General features: G+C 49.7%; 2 protein-coding genes across 3 annotated transcripts in view; one reads left to right on the top strand and one right to left on the bottom strand.

Moving 5' to 3' along the window:
- The window catches only part of LOC144614580 (uncharacterized), a 35,268-nt gene extending 28,935 nt beyond the window's left edge, over positions 1-6,333 (bottom strand). For both annotated transcript variants that reach the window (XM_078438560.2, XM_078438559.2), the window contains exon 1: positions 5,653-6,333. In XM_078438560.2, the coding sequence (XP_078294686.2) occupies positions 5,653-5,914 (262 nt within the window). In that variant the 5' untranslated portion in view covers positions 5,915-6,333. The remainder of the gene's footprint in view (positions 1-5,652) is intronic.
- Positions 6,334-6,372: 39 nt separating this feature from the next.
- Positions 6,373-9,258, top strand: CBLN1 (cerebellin 1 precursor). The gene is made up of 3 exons (XM_060650819.3): positions 6,373-6,674; positions 6,816-6,935; positions 8,208-9,258. Exons 1-3 carry the CDS (start codon positions 6,411-6,413, stop codon positions 8,403-8,405), a joined length of 582 nt encoding a protein of 193 aa, XP_060506802.1. The 5' UTR covers positions 6,373-6,410; the 3' UTR covers positions 8,406-9,258.
- The last annotated feature ends 10,947 nt before the right edge of the window (positions 9,259-20,205 follow it).

Genomic DNA, 20,205 nt, shown 5'->3' with positions numbered 1-20,205 from the left:
GGAAGAAATACCCCAACTTCTCTCTCCTCTTCTCTCCGATCCTCTGCTTATACCTTCCACTGGCCCAAACAGAAGCCAATTGGAAGGAATCAGCTTCTAGGGGCAAAAACAGAGAAGAGGAAGGCAGGGTGTGGCTCAGTGGCAGGGGAGCAGAGCACCAGCGAGCTCAGTCACATAACTGTCACCGAGGCCTGAAGCAGAGGCGCAAGACTAAGCATGCTCCTCTGACCTAATTTCTAAGAAGTCAACCAGAAAATACCATTTTGGGAAAACAATTTTTTAAAAATATAAAAGCCCTTAACAAATTATCTGATTAAAAGTGGGCAGAGGACCTGAAAACACATTTTTCCAAAGAAGACATCCAGAGGGCCAACAGATACATGAATCACTAATCATCAGGGAGATGTAAATCAAAACCACAATGAGATAACACTTCAAACCTGTCAGAATGGCTAAAAAAAACCCCAAACCTCCTTTTCCTTCTGAATTTTCCCTCCTTCAAATTCTATTTAAACTCTTCCTTTCAGAAGTCTGTGATTCAATAAGTCCTCCAGTTAAGCAGACCTCTCTCTAACACCCCATCCTCACAGCACTCTGAGCTGCGGGAAGTCTATACTATTGTCAATGAATGCAAACTCTAGGAAATTTTCCTAAGACCTATTACGATTAGTGATACTTTTCACAAAATTTAACCCAGCCACCCACCAATGATGACAACATACACCATTTCTTTGATAAATGTCAAATGCATGTGAAGTACATACGTGAAATGTTTGTTCTCTAATGTTCTCTAATCTATTAATTTTATATGTATGCGTGTAATTTTTGCATGTCTTCGGATTACAGGGTAAATGCAAACTAATACAGAGACTAACCAAAGCTACCATGAGAACTTAGGTAGCCCCACTACTAAGAAGCCTTCTGAGTACACCTGGAAGTCTTAAGTGGAGGTTCTCCAGGTATGCATCCCTGACTACCACTAAACAAGGTCCTGGAGGGCAGGAAGCATGGGTGATTCATCTTTGCCGTAGCCAGAGGTCCTAAAACAGTGTCTTGCACATTGCAGGCACTCAATAAATGCTGAATTGGCCAAACATTGGTCTGTCCCCATAACCAACCACCCCAAAAGCACACAGATAATTACTTCTTGGAAAAATTCCAACTACTGTTTGATGTTACCTATGTGACTTTTCCCTCAAGAGCAGCTTTGTAGGATTACATTATTTCCTTTTTTCCCCCCTTTGACCTTAATGGCCTGTGCTTGAACAACAGCTTCATATAAAATTACTACCAGCACATACCACAGCAGATTCAAGGTATAATTTTAAAAATGGTGCCAATATCTCTCAATTTAGAAGATACATAGTCTCTCCTTCTGAACAAGGCTAGAAAATGCATAATCTGGTATTAACATAAGAGCTCAAGATATTTTGAATATACTTTTTTTTTTTTACGATCCAAGATTTTTTTTTGGAAAAGAATTAAAATGTTACCACAAATCTGGCCTTCATTAAAAAGCAATCTTGCATTTTCCTGCATTTAATAAAAGTGTCCAATTACAAAGTTTATTTTGTAATGTAACGTTTAAAACCTAAATAGCAAAAATATTGCATTTAGAATGAATCTGAGTAGGTGTAAAAAAAAAAAAAAGACATACCCAGGAAGACAGATTTTGGTGAAATTTAAAATATTTCATACTTCGTACAACTTAGGATCATTTTCATATTTTATAGTATTGATCCAAGCTTAATTTGAAATGACCTTGACCCTTGAAATACTAAATTTAAGACTTTAGAACAAACTAGCCATTCTCTTCTTCTTTATAGGCAAATTGACTAAATACTAAGGAATTGTATGTTGGGGCCTTTGAACCATGACCAAGAGAAGAAACACTGTTTGATGTATATAAACACTAGAGAATCCATTTTGACTTAATAAAAGGATGAGTTCATTGCACATCCTGTGACAAAATATTCCCCTTTTCCTGAACATGCTCTCTTGTTCCAACAATAGATTGTATTTTCCCCAGGATGTGGGGCGATGGGGGATCAAGACAGCTGTTAATATTCATTTCTCAAAATGCACTGTGGTGGGAAATTCAGAATACAGTGAAAGGTAATAAACCTTGTACTTCACCAAAACAGAAGGCTGAATTTAGAGCAGCAGGTAAAGGACATAACAGCACATTCATCATCTGCAATCTTTTAAGTTGCCTAAATCTCTATGATACATTGAATGCTTCAGATCGATGGTTTTATAATATTTTACCAATAGTTCAACACCTGAAAAACCTTAGCAGATTAAAGTCTTAAATTTCAAATATGACCTAACTCGATCTTTTTTATTTTTTAGACCTTCTCAAATTTCCATTTCTTTTTATTAATTGATAAACGATAAAGAATTTTAGGTGCTTATCCACAAAGAAATGAAATTTTCACCTTTTTAGGAACCTAAAAGATGAATAGAAAAAGCCAATTCCAATATAATGTTGTCAAAAGAATATTTTGGAATAGAATGTGACAATTACTTATTTATACTTATGTGGCTCTACCATTCAAAGTGCATCCGCGCTTCAAAGCTAAACCTTCAGTAACATCATGGTTGATAGCATCTAATTTCATGTTTAGCTGAGGTCTTAAAGATCCAAAAGGACCAAGACAAACATATCTATTGTTCTGGCTACTGTATCCATCTTCATCACCATTGTTTTGGGGTGAAATACATTGCAGCCAACCCTCTGAGAGAGACTAAAATAGACATACGTTGTTTTTGCCTGCCAGCATCCCTTCTGTAATTTTTCTTTGGAGAATGTCCCTAGCCTAGACAATGTGGGGCTAACAAACCCCTTTTCAGAGGAAGACACCTGAATCCAAGTTGTCAGGAGAGTGGTTCATTCTCCATGCCCAGACAGGGGCTAGCACCTCAGATTGTCCTGAGACTTTTGTTGCAAATATTAAACAAAAAGCACTCTTTCTTTCTTGCTAGGACTAAGTTGGCAGTAGCATCTAAGGGGCCATCATATGGAAAAGACTTGTCTGAAAATGAAGCCAAAGCCAGAAATAAAAGATCATAATAACTTCGGTAGATCCAACCATATTTCCACTGGCAAGATGTACCCATTGGCTTTCTTGCATTAACCACATAAACTCCTTTATACTTAAGACAGTTTGAATGGGTTCTGTCACTTGCAGCTAAAAGAATTCTAAGTCTAAAATGTGACAATGCTAAAAATAAATATGACTGCTTTTGAGGTGCTTAATGGATCTCCCTCCCCTTATATATTATCTCCTTTGATCCTCACAACTCAGGAAATATTTATTAACATTAAATTAATATTCATTATTTTTTGAAAATATACTATGTGGAAGAGGGATGGAGAATGCCAGAGGAGTGAGGAGGTTAGATACCTCAAAGCATTCAACAGATATTCATCAAATGGAAGATTAAACATTATCTAGCAAAGCCAGGGTGCAATTGTTGCACTAATCCCTCAGTGATAAATTAGGAGGCTCTTGAAGTAGCCTGGGCCAGAAAGATGAATGCCAAATAGGCAGCCCTATGAGAATCATTTAAACAACAGGACATAGAGATGGAATCAAATTAGATGTGGGGGTCCCAGGTGGGTGTGGCTGTTGTCATTGAAATAGGTGAAGAAGGAAGGCACAGAATTTGGGAGGCAAGGAAGGAGACAAAGTGTGGGTCAGTTAAACATGCCTGCAGGGTGTACAAGCAAAAAGGTCCAACAGGCATTCAGTATGAAAGGCCTGGGCTGCAGAGAGGCTGAGATGGGAGATGCCAGATGGAGCATCACCAGCATAGGGGTGGCAGTTCAGGCTTGGGCACTGCCCTACTATAGCCTCACCATGAAAAGAAGAGGAAAGGGCTGGCGACCAACCCCCTCCAGGTAATCTCAGTCCTGCTTGTGAGCGCCATAAAAGCTGGCTTTCCCCGACAGAGCCGGTACTTAGGAAATATCTGTGCGATGACTGACTGAAGAGTGTACCGTTGGTTCTACACGAGCGCTTCTCCAGGGACCCCCTCCCCCCCACCGCTTCCAGCTATACTGGATGGCCGCTATATTGCATGGTGTCTCGTTATTCACCTCTCACCTCCTAAACTACTTCATGCTCTCACATTAGGTGTAATCGCAGCTGGCAACGCTTTCTGGGGATGTCTCAAAAAGATCGTAGTTGAAAAAATATTTTTGTGTCATTTTAATTTAAAGTAAAATTGTTGCCTCTTTCCCCACCCTTTCCTTTTTCTTGGCGAGCCCAGTGACCCCGGTGGTCCTCCAAACAGAGGCGGGGGTCGGAGCTGGGTGTCCCCCAAGGTAATTCTTTAGACAGCTATCAAAGTCTCAAAAGAAACAAAGGCTGAGAATCTGAAAGGTGTGGCAATTGGCGATTCCAAGACAGGTTTCCCCGCGTGGGGGAACGAGTACCCCAGGGGCAGGAGACCCTGCGGGCAGCGAGCCCGGATATCCAAAGGAAGTGTAGGCAGTCCGCGCCTGCAGGTCCCAGCGCTTGCGCCTGGCTGCAGCCAGCCGAACGTCCATTCTGGCTTGGCTGAGCACTCAGGTTCAAGGTCGCACGGGGGTGACCCGAGCGCCAGGTACCCCGATGGCCAGCATCCCAACCCGCCTCTGCTTAGGGTCCGGAGCTGGCACTTCTGCTCTGGACACAACCGAGAGGTCCGTTCGCCCTTCTGCTTCCGCCTGGTTAACTGCAGACTTTCATCCCTCAGGTCTCCGCCTGCCGGCACCTCGGGCTGGAACGCGCCCTTTTCTCTTTCTCCGCAGCTCCCCTCTGCCTGCCACTTAGCAAAACTGCATTTTTACTTCCCTGTTTGAGATTACGTGTGTATGTAAAGTTCTAAGTCAATAAGTGAGGCAAAAATTCTTGTAGGGTCATAATTACTCTTGAAAAATCGCCCATACATCACAAAATTTGGTGTCTACACTCAACGCTGATGTGCAGGAACGTGTGGCTAAAACAAGTAGTAAAGGTGCACAATATATTGAAAAAATACGGATGCAATATATAAATTGTAAGTGCAAAAGAGAAAATGGTATCAGATAAATGAGCCTGCGTGCGACGCCACTGTACTAGTTACTGCCTAGTGTGCTACACTCTAAGAGTCACCAAGGCGGGCCTCGTCTGTTTTGGCTCGCCACGGCATCCTCAGCGCCTGGCCCAGTGCCTGCGACTTCGTACACGTTCAAAGATCTATTCCGAAAAAATGAAGGAAGGAAGGAAGGAAGGAAGGAAGGGTGGGACCCCGTGGCCGGCAGACAGGGGGGTTGGAGAGGGGTGCAAGGGAGGCTGGGTGAGCTCCATCCCGGTGGCCGAGGGCTGCGGAGCCAGGTGCTGAGGCTGGCGTGGGATCCGGTGAGCCGGCCTGGGACCGCGGCACCTGCGCCTCCCCGGGAGGCCACGGCGCAGGCCCCGCCCCGCCCCCGCCCCGCCGCGCACGCACGCGCCCTGCAGCCGGGTCGCCCGGCTGGCTCGCTCGCCCAAGCTCACCCGCGCGCTGGCTGCCCCTCGCGCCTGCGCCCGCTGGGGGGCGCTCCCCTCCCGCCCCGCGCGCCGACACGCGGGCGCCCCCCGCACGGCTGATTCCATTCCCAACCTGGGCGCGCGCGCCACCTCCTACCTGCGGGCCGGCGATTGGAGACGCGCGGAAGGGCTGAGAGGGCTGAACAAGACCGCGGCCTGAGGCCGAAAGCGAAAGAGCTAGCGGCCGCGGCGGAAGGTCCGGGCACGGGCGCGCGCGCGCCCGCGCGCGCCCCCGGCCCTCGCTCCCTCAGTCGACTCCCGGCCAGAGCCCAACCCTGCTGCCGCGCGCCGCCCGCCTCGCCGCGCCTAATAACAACGGTGCCCGGGGTCAGGTGGCCGCGCGCGGACAGCGCCTCCATTGGCTCAGCGGGGAGCGCGGCGCATTAGGATTGGCTGGGAGGCGGAGCCTCGGCCAGTGGGAAGGCGGAGCTGTGGAGGGAGGCGGGCTGGGAGGCAGCGGGGGCGGGGCCAGGCCGTGGTCCGCGCCTTTGTGCCCGGCGCGCGCTCTCCGCCCGCTCCGGCTGCAGCGCCGGCTGCATCAATAATTCAGAGCGGCGGCGGCAGCGGCGGGTGCGAGCAGGAGGCGGCGGAAGCAGCGGGGACCGAGCGGCAGCGGCTATGTATCCAAGTGCGGCTGGGCAGCCGCGGCACCCCTGAGGCCCGGGAGGGGCTCCGGGAGCATCGCGTGGGGGGCACGCTTGCCACGGAGTGCAAAGAAGACCAGTAGTGTCCAGAGCGGCATCTGCGAAGCTGCGCACGGAGCTGAGGAGGGGGCTTCGGAGTGGGGTTGGGGCGGGGGGGCGGCTGGCGCAGGCAGCCCCCGGGGTGGGGGGCGGGGTGGGCGCCGGCGCCGCGATGCTGGGCGTCGTGGAGCTGCTGCTGCTGGGGGCGGCGTGGCTGGCGGGCCCGGCCCGCGGGCAGAATGAGACAGAGCCCATCGTGCTGGAAGGCAAGTGCCTGGTGGTGTGCGACTCCAACCCCACGTCCGATCCCACGGGCACAGCTCTCGGCATCTCTGTGCGCTCCGGCAGCGCCAAGGTGGCTTTCTCTGCCATCAGAAGCACCAACCACGAGCCGTCCGAGATGAGTAATCGCACTATGATCATCTACTTTGACCAGGTGAGCGCTCCATCAGATTGGCTTGCGAGGGGGAGAGGTGGAAGGTTGATGTTCGATCCACTCCAAGGCTCTGCGGAGCCTCGGGAGCAGGAGTTCGGGACTGACTCTTGTCTACTTCCCTTCGTTCCCGTCTCATTGTAGGTACTAGTGAACATCGGGAACAACTTTGATTCAGAACGCAGTACTTTCATCGCCCCGCGCAAAGGGATATACAGTTTTAACTTCCACGTGGTAAAAGTCTACAACAGACAGACCATTCAGGTCAGCCGCTGCCTCAGGGTCAGGCCCCGGGCCGGCAGAGGGCTATTACCTGCTGGAGTGAGCGGGCCCTATGGGGGTGGGAGATAGAAGGGGCAGCTGCATGTGCCTGGGGTTGCTTGGATGGATGAGTAGCAGGGCCTCATAGTTCTGTGGCTTGGACTGTCTCTTGTTTTCTTGTCTCGCCGGCTCTTGGAACCTAGTCCTCTTCCCACACAGAGTTTCCTGCCTTCGCCTTCTGGGCCCCTCCAAAGAGGTTCTTCCCCTTTTCCTACGGGATACCAGGGATTTCCCGTAGCGGTTGCTGGTTAGCATCAAAGACAGTTCCTCTTTCCAGAAGCTTTCTGCGACCGTTGCCTTCAGCTCCACAGACCGTATCCTCATTCTCTGTCCCAGCTCGGAAGCCTGGACTCCTGTGCGCTTGCCTTTAGCACCACGCTCGGGCCGGGATGGGAAGGATGCTCCTGGTATCCCTTTGGAGACTCTGGGTTTTTGAAGTACCGGCGGGCGCCGAGCCCAAGCGTTTGAAGGGTGGAGAGAGCAGGGGGCGGATGTAGTGCTGCTCCCCCCCGGGCTCCAGCTGTGCCCATGTCAGCACTCACTGTCCCTCCAGGTTCCCAAAGGTGTCCAGGTTTCCTTTGGGCAAAGACAAGAGCCAGGATGCACGGCTGGGGAGAGGGCGCTGGGCCTTTGGCTGCTGATGCCACCGCAAGGGCAAAACCAGGCGGTGATGGCATGGCCGGTTCTGGGGATGAAGCACAGAGTGCAGCCCTGGCAGAATTTCTCATCAGTCCGAAGCCTTGCCCAGCTTCCCTACCGTGTCTCCACTGTGTCAGGCAGCTAGGACCGGGAGGAAGCAGGGTTTGGTTTGGCTTGGTTCTCCCGAAAACTCCAGTTGCCCGAGTTTCTCTTTGAAGCGGGGTGGGGCAGGGGGTAGGGGTGGGGGTGGAAGCGAACGTCTTGGGACACCAGAGCTGCCTATGGGTTCGTTAAGCTGGATAAAAGAACGCAGTCAGGCTTTGCTTGGCGCGCTTTAGGAATGAAAGCAACTCCCATTTGGGGGGCAGACCCTTCCTGTCACCCAGATTGGCTGTTTTTCGCCCCACTGGTCCCTCAGCAGTAAACTGCAGAGCCCCCTTTTTAAACCACCCACCCCCTTCCACCACGCTCCCAGGCCTTTGTGGTTGTTAGCCAAGCGGGGAAGGTTCGCATCTCCACTGCTGCTTAGGTACCCGCCTCTGTCGCGCCTCTGAAGTAGGCCTTTCTCTTTCCCAGGTAAGCCTCATGTTAAACGGGTGGCCGGTGATTTCAGCCTTTGCTGGTGACCAGGACGTGACCCGGGAGGCCGCCAGCAATGGAGTTCTCATCCAGATGGAGAAAGGCGATCGAGCATACCTCAAGCTGGAGCGGGGGAACTTGATGGGGGGCTGGAAGTACTCGACCTTCTCCGGATTCCTGGTCTTTCCCCTCTGACTGGCTCATCACCGTAATGAAGGCAGGGAGAGGGCGAAGGCAGGAGGAAGGCAGGAGGGGGAATGAGAAGACAGCACGACTGGAAACTTCCTACATGGTCCCCAGCTGTATCCGGGTAAAAGGTGTGCACCGGCTGCTGGTCGGACAACTTTGTCCGTTTCCTCATTAGGAGAAGCAAATTCTGCTTAGCTCTGTGCACTCCCATTTCCAAAAATAAACTCGCCCCCCCATTCCGGTTGAAGTAATCAAGAAAGAGAGACTGCCTTGTCATTGTTTCTTACCCCCATGTTCATGTTCCCTAAAATTTATACAAAAGAAACTTTGTATTTCACTGTATAACGTGAAATATCTTCCTCCTCAGCCCCCTCGGAATCTTTCCACCTGCTGAAATCTAATATACTCCTCCCCCTTTTTAGTTTGGAGAGGGGAATAAGGTTTTTGTTTTGTTTTTTGAATGGGGGAGGTAGTTTTAATTTGGCAAGTGTTGCTCTTAAGACACCGCTCAAGAGTTAATTAGCTGAAGATACTTTGTGTCCTCCGCTGCTTGTTAGCAGAGACAGGACTTACCTTAGTGGTGACTGGTTCAAAAATATATATAAATATATATCATTTGTATTCAAAGAACTCTTCCCAGTGGAAACTGGCTGTATTTCCGTATTTCTATGTCCTATTCGGAGTGATCGTGAAATCTAAGGCTGCTTGATGTTCTGATGCTTGTCAATGCCCTCGTGTTCTGTGACTCCACTAAATGCCAGGAGGTTCTTCCGGACGCTTCCTCGTCCTCTGTAACATACGTGTGAATAGCCAAGATTTAATTTTGCTTTAACCCAATAAAGTTGAAGTGGGACTTTTATTTTTCTGAAACAGCTTTCTAAACTCCGCATCTTCCCCAGATGCGAGGTTTGGGGGCGGGTTGTGGAAGCGCAAGGCTGAGAGGCGCCGGGGACTTGGTGGGAAGGCCTGGGCGCGAGGGCTTCTAGCGAAGGCGGCCTGCGCTCCTTTTTTTTGCGCCAGGCCTACAGCCAGCCCGCATTCGCCTGTGCTCCCTGCTTTGGCCAAAATCTTGCCTGGCCAGGAGACACTACCGGCCTGGAAGCGAAGTGGGATTTTTTCGAAGTCCAAATACATCAGGAATAATCCCAATTGGAGGAGTCGGCACGCTTCCCACGCCTCCGCCCCTGGATGTCCCGAACCTTCAGCCCCACATTTCCCGGAGCAGCTTTATGTTTTATACCAGCGCCTCTGAATCCCGCGTCCGTCCGCCGCCGTACTAGCCCGGCGCCCAGGACCTGTGATTGCGCTCCACGCAGGACTTTCATTCGAGAGGTTCGTCCAGGAGTTTTGATTGTATCGGAACATAATGTGAAAGCAAAACTGAAATAAACGACTTCGTTTTAAGTCTAGAAGTCTGACCCAGTGGCTTCAGCCTCGGGGAGGTCGGGCGCCGGAAAGCGGAAAGCGGGTAGAGGCCAAAGTCCTGGGGCAAGAGCCTGGGCCTGGATTGGCGCCTCTGGCTTTGGTCCTTTTAGAAGATTTTTCCTGGCCGGACATTCGGGGGTGAATTTTATTGGCTCCTAGGGGTTGGAGAGAAGGGGGTAATAATTGCACAATAAGCAACATTTCTTGTTATTACTGCGGCTCCTCTGATTGAAATTCACCGAGCACTCGGCCTTCCTTCAAATGCGGGCATGTTTCTCCTCCGCGCACAAGCCAGGGGCCGGCATCCCTTGCCGCACGCTTCGCATCCCCAGTGCTCAGGGTCCCGCCAGGGATAGCTAGAGACTTCGGGAATGAGTTGTGCTTTTCTCTTCCTGCCCAACAGTTCTCTCCCCCATAGTACCCAGGGAAGTAGGGATGAGGCGCAATCCTGAGCCTTAGAGGAATTTAAAAAGAAGCTATTCTTTTTAAAAAGGGACACTTTCAAAAATGCTTTTCTCGGCATTCTTCTAGTTGGGAGGGAGAGATCAGGGAGAACTGGAGCCTTCAGCAGCGAAACTAGCTCAACCCAACTGCTCTGTCAGCACACAGCCTGCCTGCGAGGTAGGCATAGGCGGTGCACCAGGTAGTATCCGCCTAGGACAAGGGCTTTCGGGCCACGCAGGTTGCATAGTCACAGCACCCCTAATGCACCTCCCACCTCTCTGTGGGAGGGTGGTCACCCTCTTCCCCGGGGAGGGTACCACCAAGGTGTCTGTCCAGACTTTGGGACCACCAGGCGGTGCTCCAGCTGGGTGACTTGGGCCCGTCCCTCCTCTGGCCTCAGTTTGCCCAGCTGTATAAAAACAAAGAGGATTTAAACATCTCCAAGAGCCCCTCCTACTCTGAGATTTCGTTCATCCTCTGTTACTTGAACGTGGACCTGCAGTTCTTTTACCTGGGTTTAATGAGTCCTGGCTGTTACTTGCACTGATCTGGTTCCTGGAGGCAGTCTCCTGAATGCTAGGCCTGAGGCTGGGGTGGAGGCAAAGAGGAAGCTTGCCTATCCAGAAACTGAGGTTCACTCAGAGCCAGCCTCTTCTCTGGGGCCTGGGAGGTGAACCAGAAGGGAGCAAGTGGACCCCAAGTGGGACAGGGAGGGGAAGGTTATCCCTTGATTCTGGGCTCCAGTTAAGGGAGGGCTCCTTCCTCCCCAAAGCATTAGAGATCCTTCTCAAACTGGCTCCAGCCACTTCCTCCTCCACCTGCTGGTCCCTTCCCTCTGCCATTTGATGAGCCCATCTCCTACTACTGTCTTCATGCCTCTGCACCTGCTGTTTCTTTGCTTCAATTTGCAGTTCTCTCCTTCTCTACTTTTCAAAATTCTGTCCTATTGGGGGATCAAAGCACTTCATGTAAGAGGCTGCCTCCTCTGGGAAGCTCTTATGTAGATACAGCACAGGCACTGCTTTTCCAAGGTTCACTATCCCCTCCTCACTCTTCCCGCAGGCCTTGCTTGGCACTGGTTGGCAAGGGAGATATCTAGGGCTGGGCCTGTCTCCTGCTCTGCAGTGGGTTCCATAGAATAGTGGTACCCACTCCAGCGAGCTCTCAGAAATGTTAAGCAAGCACTCTGGTCCCAGAGGCTTCAGGAGAAATATGGGTTTCTCCACCCCCAAACTGCCCTTATCTTCGGGTCTGAGCCCCCATTAGCCTGGGTGGAGATGTGGACAGCTTTCCCCAGGGACCTGGAGTTGGAGCTAGAGACTTCACTGGGGCTGAGCACTTGGGAGTTGGGCCACCTCCCTCACCTCTGGAGTGGAGGTGGGGGTGATTGTTACCTGTTCGAGAGGCAGGTGAATCAACCCTCAATTGAAAATTGTACCCCAGCTCAGAGGGAGCCAGATACTCTCAAATGGTGTGTTGGGGACTGAGAGGGATAGAGAAAAAAAAAAAAAAAAAAAGGCCAGCGGCTCACTAGAAACTACATCCCTGTCCCCAACCAGAAGCTCTAGGGAGGGGGCCAGTCCTAAAACCTACACTTCACAATGGTTTCCTTTAATGCTTAGAACCCTCTAGGCCCTTTCAGATCTGGGCCCTGCCTCCTGCTTTCATCTCAGATAAACCTGATCAGAATAGAGCCTGTAGGGGTTCCAAGACCACCCTCTCATTCAGCCTCCTTCTCAGAGTCTCAGAGACTCCTCCCCTGCCCAGGTCACCTTGGTTACTTCCTCCACTCGAGCCTCGGGGAAGCCCGCCTCACCCCAGACTCGGCGGAGTGATTACCCCTTCCTGGCCTCCTTTTTTGCTGTGTGGCCTCTTTTACCTCCCTCCCCCACAATCCCAACCCGCTTCCGGAGGGCTGCGATAGTGTTAGTGGTCTGTTGCGGGGATCTCAGGGAGGTTTCTAGGACCCAACGAGCCCAAACCTGACTTCCAGGCCTGGGTTTTCCAGGCGGCGCCCAGTGCCGGTGGGAGCCGCCGGTCAGCGCGGGATCGCTGGCGAGGAGCCGGGGTCACTCGTGTGTGCAGTCTCGAGTCGCGCCCGGCTTCGCCAAGTCCCGCGCGGGCCCCCTAGCTAGCCCACTCGTCCGCCGCGGCTTCCACGGTCCGCACCACTAGGAGCGCGCCCCCCACCCCGAGCTGCGCTGGGGCGCTCATGCTCCAATCCCCGGCGCATCGGCTCCTAATGAGAACATAATTACCCAGATGGAGAGGGAGCCTCACCCGGCTCCTTAATTGTTGCCTTGTTGGATAGGGGGTGTATGTGGGGCGGAGCGAAGGGGCTGGACGCTCCCGCTGGTTCCGGGCGGGGTCCTGAAGTCCCAGGCCGGGTCTTTGGGCCCCCGCTGACCTAGTGGAGGGAGAGACCCCGCTCAGCGGACGCGCGCCCGACTCTGCGCTTGGCTTGAAGTGCGATCTCAGACTGCTCTCCCCGCCCTACACCCCCCACCGCCTCCCTGTCTGAACAGTTTTCCTCAGCTCCCAAGTGCGGTGTCTAGGGTTTGTTCGGAGACATCTTTTGTGATAAACGCGTTCGTGAGTCTAAGCCTTCCCCCCTCGTCCCATGCAGCCATATAACTCCAGGCTTGCGCTTGGCCGAGTCCTTGTCATCCCCACTGGCTTTCAAACAAAACTGAAACTTATTACGGACTCTGCCTCTGCAGGAGGCCAGCAGTGCCCTGGAACTGGGAGGTCAAGCCTGGAGGGAAAGAGCAGATGCATCTCTCTTTGAGCCAATTTAATTCGGAAGAAAATCTTTCCCAGGGACGATTACAAAGGTCTCTCGATCTCTTCGCGCAGAGCTCCTCATTGAAGATACATCCATACCCTCTCTGAGCCTCAGTTTGCTCATATTTCAAATGGGGACAGTAATGCCTTCACAGCAGGGTGGTTGCGAAGACTACCTGAAAAGGTGTAAAAATGTTCAGCGCTGCCGCACCCACAGTAGGTGCTGAATAACTGGTGGCAACAGGGAGGAGCAGTGGACAGCTGGGGCATCACGGTATCACAGAAGCAGGACATACGGCATATCTGCGCAGATCCCTACATCCAATAAATGGTAAAACTGAAACCAGACAGAGAGAGGACGCAGAGCAAGCGAATGGTGGAGTTAGGGTCCCGTGTCCTTTCCTTTCCCTGTACACCTGGCTCCCCACCCACTCTCGGCAACAGCAAGAACAAAGGCTTGTATTCCCTAAGGGTCTTTCATCTCCATCCCTGTTGCTCATATATTCGCATTGGCCTCTGTGGTTGAATATCCTCTGGTTGTGTGTCTCCATTAGGGGCATGAGCCCTGTTTACATGTCTGTGTCCCTTTAGAGGCTGTGCCCCTCTAAAGTGGGAAATGCATCAGGTTCATCTTCCTTGGCCCAGTGCCTCCCATGGTGCCTGGCACAGAAGGGGGCGTCTGTGATGGTGTTATGAGTGAAACCAAACTGTGCCTGGAGTGATTTCAGGACATGGACCCAACCAGTGAAACTCTCTTCAGAGGAACTTCCTGGCCCCTTCAGTCCTCCCACCCCCACCCTCCCCAACACACTGACACCGACAGGAATATTGACATGGAAGTGTTTTCAGACCCTATGCAGGCAGAAAAACCTTCGCAGCCACCTGTGCTTGCTCTCAGCCTCTCCCATTTCACTCTGAGCTCCGCCTGTCCCCAAGGAGTCCCAGCTTTGACCCTGGAATAGCAGCAAGCAGGGACAGCAAGGAAGAGGCCAAGATTAGAGGTATGGTGGTGTTTGGACTTGTTGCCAGGTGTCCTCCCTGGGAAAATGCTTTTAATCAGGAAAATACTTCAGGCAGCAGTGAGGACACAGTGCAACTGAAATCAGGAGGAAGAATTTCATGATTATAAAGAATGGACTTGTGGTTGTGTAGTCACAGCCCAGAGCCTGGGGGTGGGGGGTGTCTTTGTTCATCTTGCTAAACACTGAAGAGGTCAGGGAGGAGGTGCAGGGGAGGGACCAGTGATTGAAGGCATTGACCCCTGCCTGACCTGAGCAGGCTCCAATCTGACCTTCAAGGCTGCACTTGAGTACCAGCCACCTCATTTGCACAGTTGTTTCTGATCCCCTCGCATCAGGGCCTTGCTCTCTGCTGACCACCTGAACTCTCCTATTCAGATGACACCTTGACCACAACTCTGCTGGGCACTGAACTCCGTGAGGATCAGCTCTCATCTGCTATTCCCCACAGTTCACCTAGTGCCTGGCACAGTGTCAGGGCTGGTAGATGCTCTATAAATGTTCCTTGAATGAATGAGTGAGTGAACACACAAATAGGTGGGCAGACAAAGGGAGGGATTGCTGGTTTCATCATGAGTGTATCTGCTTGATCTACCAGACCGTGAACTCCACAAGGGCATTGACCTTGTTATTGGCTTTATTTGCAATCACATTCTCAGTGCCCAGCACAGTACCTGGAATAGAGTCAGCATGAAAAGTATTTCTTAAATGGATGGATGGAGGGATGGATGGATAAGGAATCACAGTACTCTGGCAATGAGACTCCTTGGACTGAGATTCTGAAGTGCAGGCTTGGCATTGTGCTCCTCTCTAAATCTCCACCATCACCCCAGACAGCCAGATGTATTCTATAATGGAATGGAATTGTACCTGTTGTCCAGAGTTGACCTTTTTAAATCTGTTTTTATTTTTATTTTTATTTTTTACCATTTATTCATTTTTGAGACACAGAGATGAGTGGGGGAGGGGCAGAGAGAGAGGGAGATACAGAATCTGAAGCAGGCTCCAGGCTCTGAACTGTCAGCATAGACTCTGTCCTGGGGCTCGAACCCACAAACTGTGAGATCATGACCTGAGCTGACGTCAGGCACTTAACCAACAGAGCCACCCAGACACCCCCAGAGTTGACCTTATAACACAAGTTGTCCTTGATGCTTTTGCCCTACCCCACCCCCCAACATGCTCCTTAGAGAACAGGGACCATATTTTATTTTCCTTAAAGGACAGGAATACCCTCCCTTTCCTCCAACACCTAATGATATGATTTGGTATTGGTTGATTGGTTGTTTAATCCGGGATGAAGCCACGAACTCTCTGGAAGCCCTTAATGATGGTGACGATGGTAGTGAAGCCCGTAAGGTTTTTCCATGGTGCCAGAATAATAGCATCATATGGTGTCAACAGGAGTCACACAATGCCTGGCTAGTGAGGGAGCTGGTTCCCCCCCCCCCCCCTGCAGACCCTGACTTGTGGCTAGCCATGGGGTCTCTGGGTGTTTGTTGTAGATGAAGGGGGAATGGCCTCTGAAATCCCCTCACAGCTTTGGGTTCTGCTGCAGACCATGAGGGTGGAGTGGGCTCCATTGGTTTCCTCTCAAGAAAATCAAGGATTCTGCAAATCCCCTTCCTTCCTCAGACCCAGTGTCCAGCTGGGAGTTCAGCCCAGCAAAGAGTTCTCTAGAATGCTCTGCTAGCCAGCAGCAACCTGCTTACTCAGGTGAGGCTCCAAGAGCCTTTTCTTCCATCATCAAAAATTACTGCCTACTTTCAGGGAAACTTTCAAAGAGGGAAGAGGGAATTACTAACAAAGGAGAGACAACTGGGCATCTCATTCTCCTCATTTAAAAGGAAGCTGTGTGCTCTGCCCAGATCTGGTATTGGATAGACTCTCCTTTGTATTCTGAGAGACTCAAAAATAAACTCCCCAATGTGTACTTCTGCTGAGAAGTTCAGATGATTTTATAATGACTGAGTGGCTCCAAATATGCAGCTGATGTGGAGCCTGCTATTTTACTAACTCATCTTGATCAAAGTTGGTCAATTTAGGCCTCAGTAATGTTCCAAATGCTCCCTCTCCCTCTCCTTCTCTCTTTTTGAAGGAGTTCATTTCAGGTAGATGGATTATTTACTTATTCTGAAGATGCCAAGGGAGAGGGCATGTTAGCAATACCAATTGAGCCGTGGGTGCGGGCTTGCAGCTCATCCTTCACGTGGCATCTAGTGTCTGATGCTTTTTCTTCCTTCTCCTCTGGGCTCTCGGATGCTGGCCAAGTGGGAACTTGCTTGGCAGTTTCGCCAGCATGTGGGCCTAAATAATCTCCTGCATCAATCTGAGTGACAGTGGTGCTTTCTGAGGCTGTGAAGCTTGCAGCTCTTTTCTTTGATTGCCTAAATGTGTCCCTGTCTCTGTCATAAGAAGTTGGGGTCCAGGCTGAGGACAGAAGTGAGTCTGTTCCTCCAGGAGTGAAACTAGAGGACCTCTAGGGTCCCATTCCAACTAGAAGCCAATGAAATGCAAGATTCTCTGGATGGTAGTTGTGTTTTTTTGAGTTTCCAGCTTAAAACTATCCCCAGAATCCTTCTTTGAACCTCAGCCCACAGGAAAAGCTATGTGGTGACTAGCTGTCAGAGCTGTGATGTGAATCTTCTTTTGGTCCCTCTTAATTCTCTCTCCTCTCAGTAGCCAGAGTGAGCTTCTCAAACATAAACCAAACCACACCACATGAATCCTCTGCTTAAAACCAGCCAGTGCCTTTACAATGCACTGTGACTCCTTATAGTGGCTTGCTGGGCTTCCGTGATCTGGTTGCTGTTGACCCCTACAACCTCATCCTCTGTTGTTTTCCTCTAGTGCAGAGTAGCTCATTCCACTGTTATCTCCTACAAGATGCCAAGCTCTCTCCTGTCTCAGAACCTTTGTACATGTTGACCCTTTGGGGGCAAGGAATACTTTTCCATCCCCATGCTTTTCATGGCTATCTCCTCTTTTAAGCCTCAGCTGGCCATCCCTGGTATTTATCTCTAATACTGAGCCGCTTCCTCTTTTACCAGTTGAGTTTCATTACACCTCCCCACCCCCCAAATGCTCATCTACATGTATACTGTCTCTCCCTCCCTGGGAACAGGGACCTGGTCTGTCCTTGGTGTTATCTTATCCTTAGCATTTGGAACAGAACCTGGAATGGTAGGGGCTTGATTCATGTATGAATGACTGAATGGCAAACCAGACATCCAATCATGTTTCCCAGAGTTCAGGGCTTCTGGTCCATCATGGAAAAGCAATTTTCTCTTTGGTGAGAAGCTCAAGGGAGCCATTAAACATGTTATCCACCAGAAGCCATATCCATCCAGAGGGAAAGCAAACTGGAAGCCATGAGGTCAAGGATTGGGGCTGGAAAATTGGTCTCTTATCATCCACAGGCCCAATGAAGGGTCTTTTGGTTGTTATTATCTGTTGTTAAAATTGCTTAATTCAGCTAGCCTTGCAGTTGAGCTAGGGAAAACTGAAGTGAACTGTGAATTATTGAATTTTTCCCACTGAAGTTATTCTGCAACAGACAAGCACAAACAAGAGAATGAGGAGGAAAGGGACCTTGGTCTGGGGCAGGGGTGAAAAGCAGCTTGGATGCTGTTCCTGGAACTGTAACTCTGCTTGGAGCAAAGATGGGCAGTGAGTTTGGGACTGAGGGAGGAGAGTGAGGGCTGGAGAATCATATGTACAAGAGAGAAGACAAGATGGGAAAAGGCAGCATCAGGGGCAAAAATGGCAGCAATGTGAGTCTAAGCCTGTTGAAAAAAGACATATGTGCTCAGCCTGCATAATATCCACCTCAGAAATATCCAGGTAGCCTGAAGTTGCCAATCAAACATCTATGCAACAATACTTAGCTTACACTCACTGCATGCATGCACAGCCCCCTGTCTTCTGGATAGTTCCTACAGAGAAACCAAGGCAGGGGCCTGCCTTGCCCATGGCCCAGCTAAAGGGAGTATAGTGCAAAGAAGGATAAGAATTTAGGATGAGGGACTTGGCTGTCTATCTTGCTTGTTTTAAACTTAAAAAAGTATTTATTTATTTTGAGAGAGAGAGAGAGAGAGAGAGAAAGCAGGGGAGGGGCAGAAAGAGGGAGACAAAGAGAATCCCATGCAGGCTCCGTGCTGTCAGTGCAAAGCCCGATGTGGGGCTGAATGCACAAACTGTAAGATCATGACCTGAGCTGAAATCAAGAGTCGGACGTTTAACCAACTGAGCCACCCAGGCACCCCTGTCTTATTTGCTTTAATCCTCTCCCTCCCACACTGTTTGGACTCCTCATGGACCAAGTAAATTTTTGTGACCTTTGAGTTTCAGCCTCCTTTATAGAACAGAGTAAGGCGTGCTGGTTAAAGAAATAGCCTTTGAATAAAGCAGGGCTGGTTTTGAGGGCTGCCTTTGTCACTGTATTCATCAGTACTCTAGAAATCCAACTCAAACTACACTTAGTGCCACCTTCACCAAAGAATGTATTGGCTTCCAAACCGAAGAATTCCAAGGATGACTGAATTCAGGTGTCGCTGGTCCAGAGATTTGCCTCTTTTCACATCTGGATTCATTCCCAGGCCCCCAAATGGGGCAATTTGACTCCAGCAGCCCCAGGGGCTCACATCTGTCTATCTAGTTTCCCAGTTAGAAAGAGAGCCCCTTTTCTCCAGAACTCCAGAAAAAAATCCATAGCTGAAGAATATCAGACTGAATTAAGTCAGGTGCACTCTCAGATCCTGTCTCTTTAACCAGAGAATAAAATGAACTAATTGGTCAGGTATGGACCAAGGTTGGGGGTCGAGTAGGGGAGAGGCAGGCCTGTCCAGGGGCAGCTGGTACCAATGAAAGTGGAATGCATGTGGGGTGAACGAAACCAGTAGATGTCTACCACCACAGCCACCTCCTGGCTGTGTGACTGAGTAAGGGGCTTAATATCTCTGAGCTTTGGTTTCCTCATCTGTTAAAATGAGATAATCTATGGTATCTAACTCTGTTAGGATTAAGGAGGTAATACCTATGAAAGATTTAACAAGGTAAGGGTAGTAAAGAGTAGTTATTGCTCCCAAGACAAATTTTGCCCATGCACCCTGGCAAAATTCTTTAATTATATCACAAAGATATCTCTTCTTCTCTGGAGAGAGCACAAGCTCCTTGTGGCCTAACAATGCTTATTGCATTCAGATCATCTGGAGATCTTGTTAAAATGCAGATTCTACAGGTGTTGGCGAGGATATGGAGGGAAAGGAACACTTGTGCACTGTTGACGGGAATGCAGACTAGTGTAGCCACTGTGGAATACAGTATGGAGGTTCCTCAAAAAGTTACAAACAGAACTACCCTATAATCCAGTAGCTGCACTACTGAGTATTTACCTAAAGGATACAATAACACTAATTCAAAAGGATAGATGCACCCCTATGTTGATAGTAGCATTATTTACAATAGCCAAGATATGGAAGCAGCCCAAGTGTCCATCAATTGATGAATGAATAAAGGAGTGGTGTATATATATACAATGGAATATTATTCAGCCATAAAAAGAATGAAATCTTGCCATTTTCAACAATGTGGATGGAGCTATAAAGTATTGCGCTAAACAAAATAATTCAGAGAAAGATACATACCATGATTTCACTCACGTGGAATTTAAGAAACAAAACAAATGAGAAAAGGGAAAAAAGAGAGAGACTAAGCAAGAAGCAGCCTCTTAACTACAAAGAATGAACTGATGGTGAAATAGGTGATGAGGATTAAAGAGGGCACTTGTGATGAGCACTGGGTTATGTATGAAATTATTGAATCACTATATGGTACACCTGAAGCTAATATAACACTATAGGCTAATGAATTAAAATAAAAAGTTAAAAAAATACAGTTTCTGATTCTTAGAATCTGGCTTGGAGCTTAAGATTTTTAATTCTAATACACTTTTTAGAATTGACTTTTTAAAAAAAATGTTTATTTTTGAGAGAGAGACAGAGTGCAAGTAAGTGGGGGAGGGGCAGAGAGAGGAGAGACACAGACACTGAAGCAGGCTTCAGGCTCTGGCTGTCAGCACAGAGCCTGATATGGGGCTCAAACCCACAAACTGTGAGATCATGACCTGAGCAAAA

The sequence above is a fragment of the Panthera onca genome, chromosome E2 (genome assembly GCF_046562875.1).
Source record: "Panthera onca isolate mPanOnc1 chromosome E2, mPanOnc1 haplotype 2, whole genome shotgun sequence".
NCBI lineage: Eukaryota > Metazoa > Chordata > Mammalia > Carnivora > Felidae > Panthera > Panthera onca.
The sequence above is the reverse complement of the archived record's forward strand: the minus strand, read 5'-3'. Positions and strand labels throughout refer to the sequence as shown.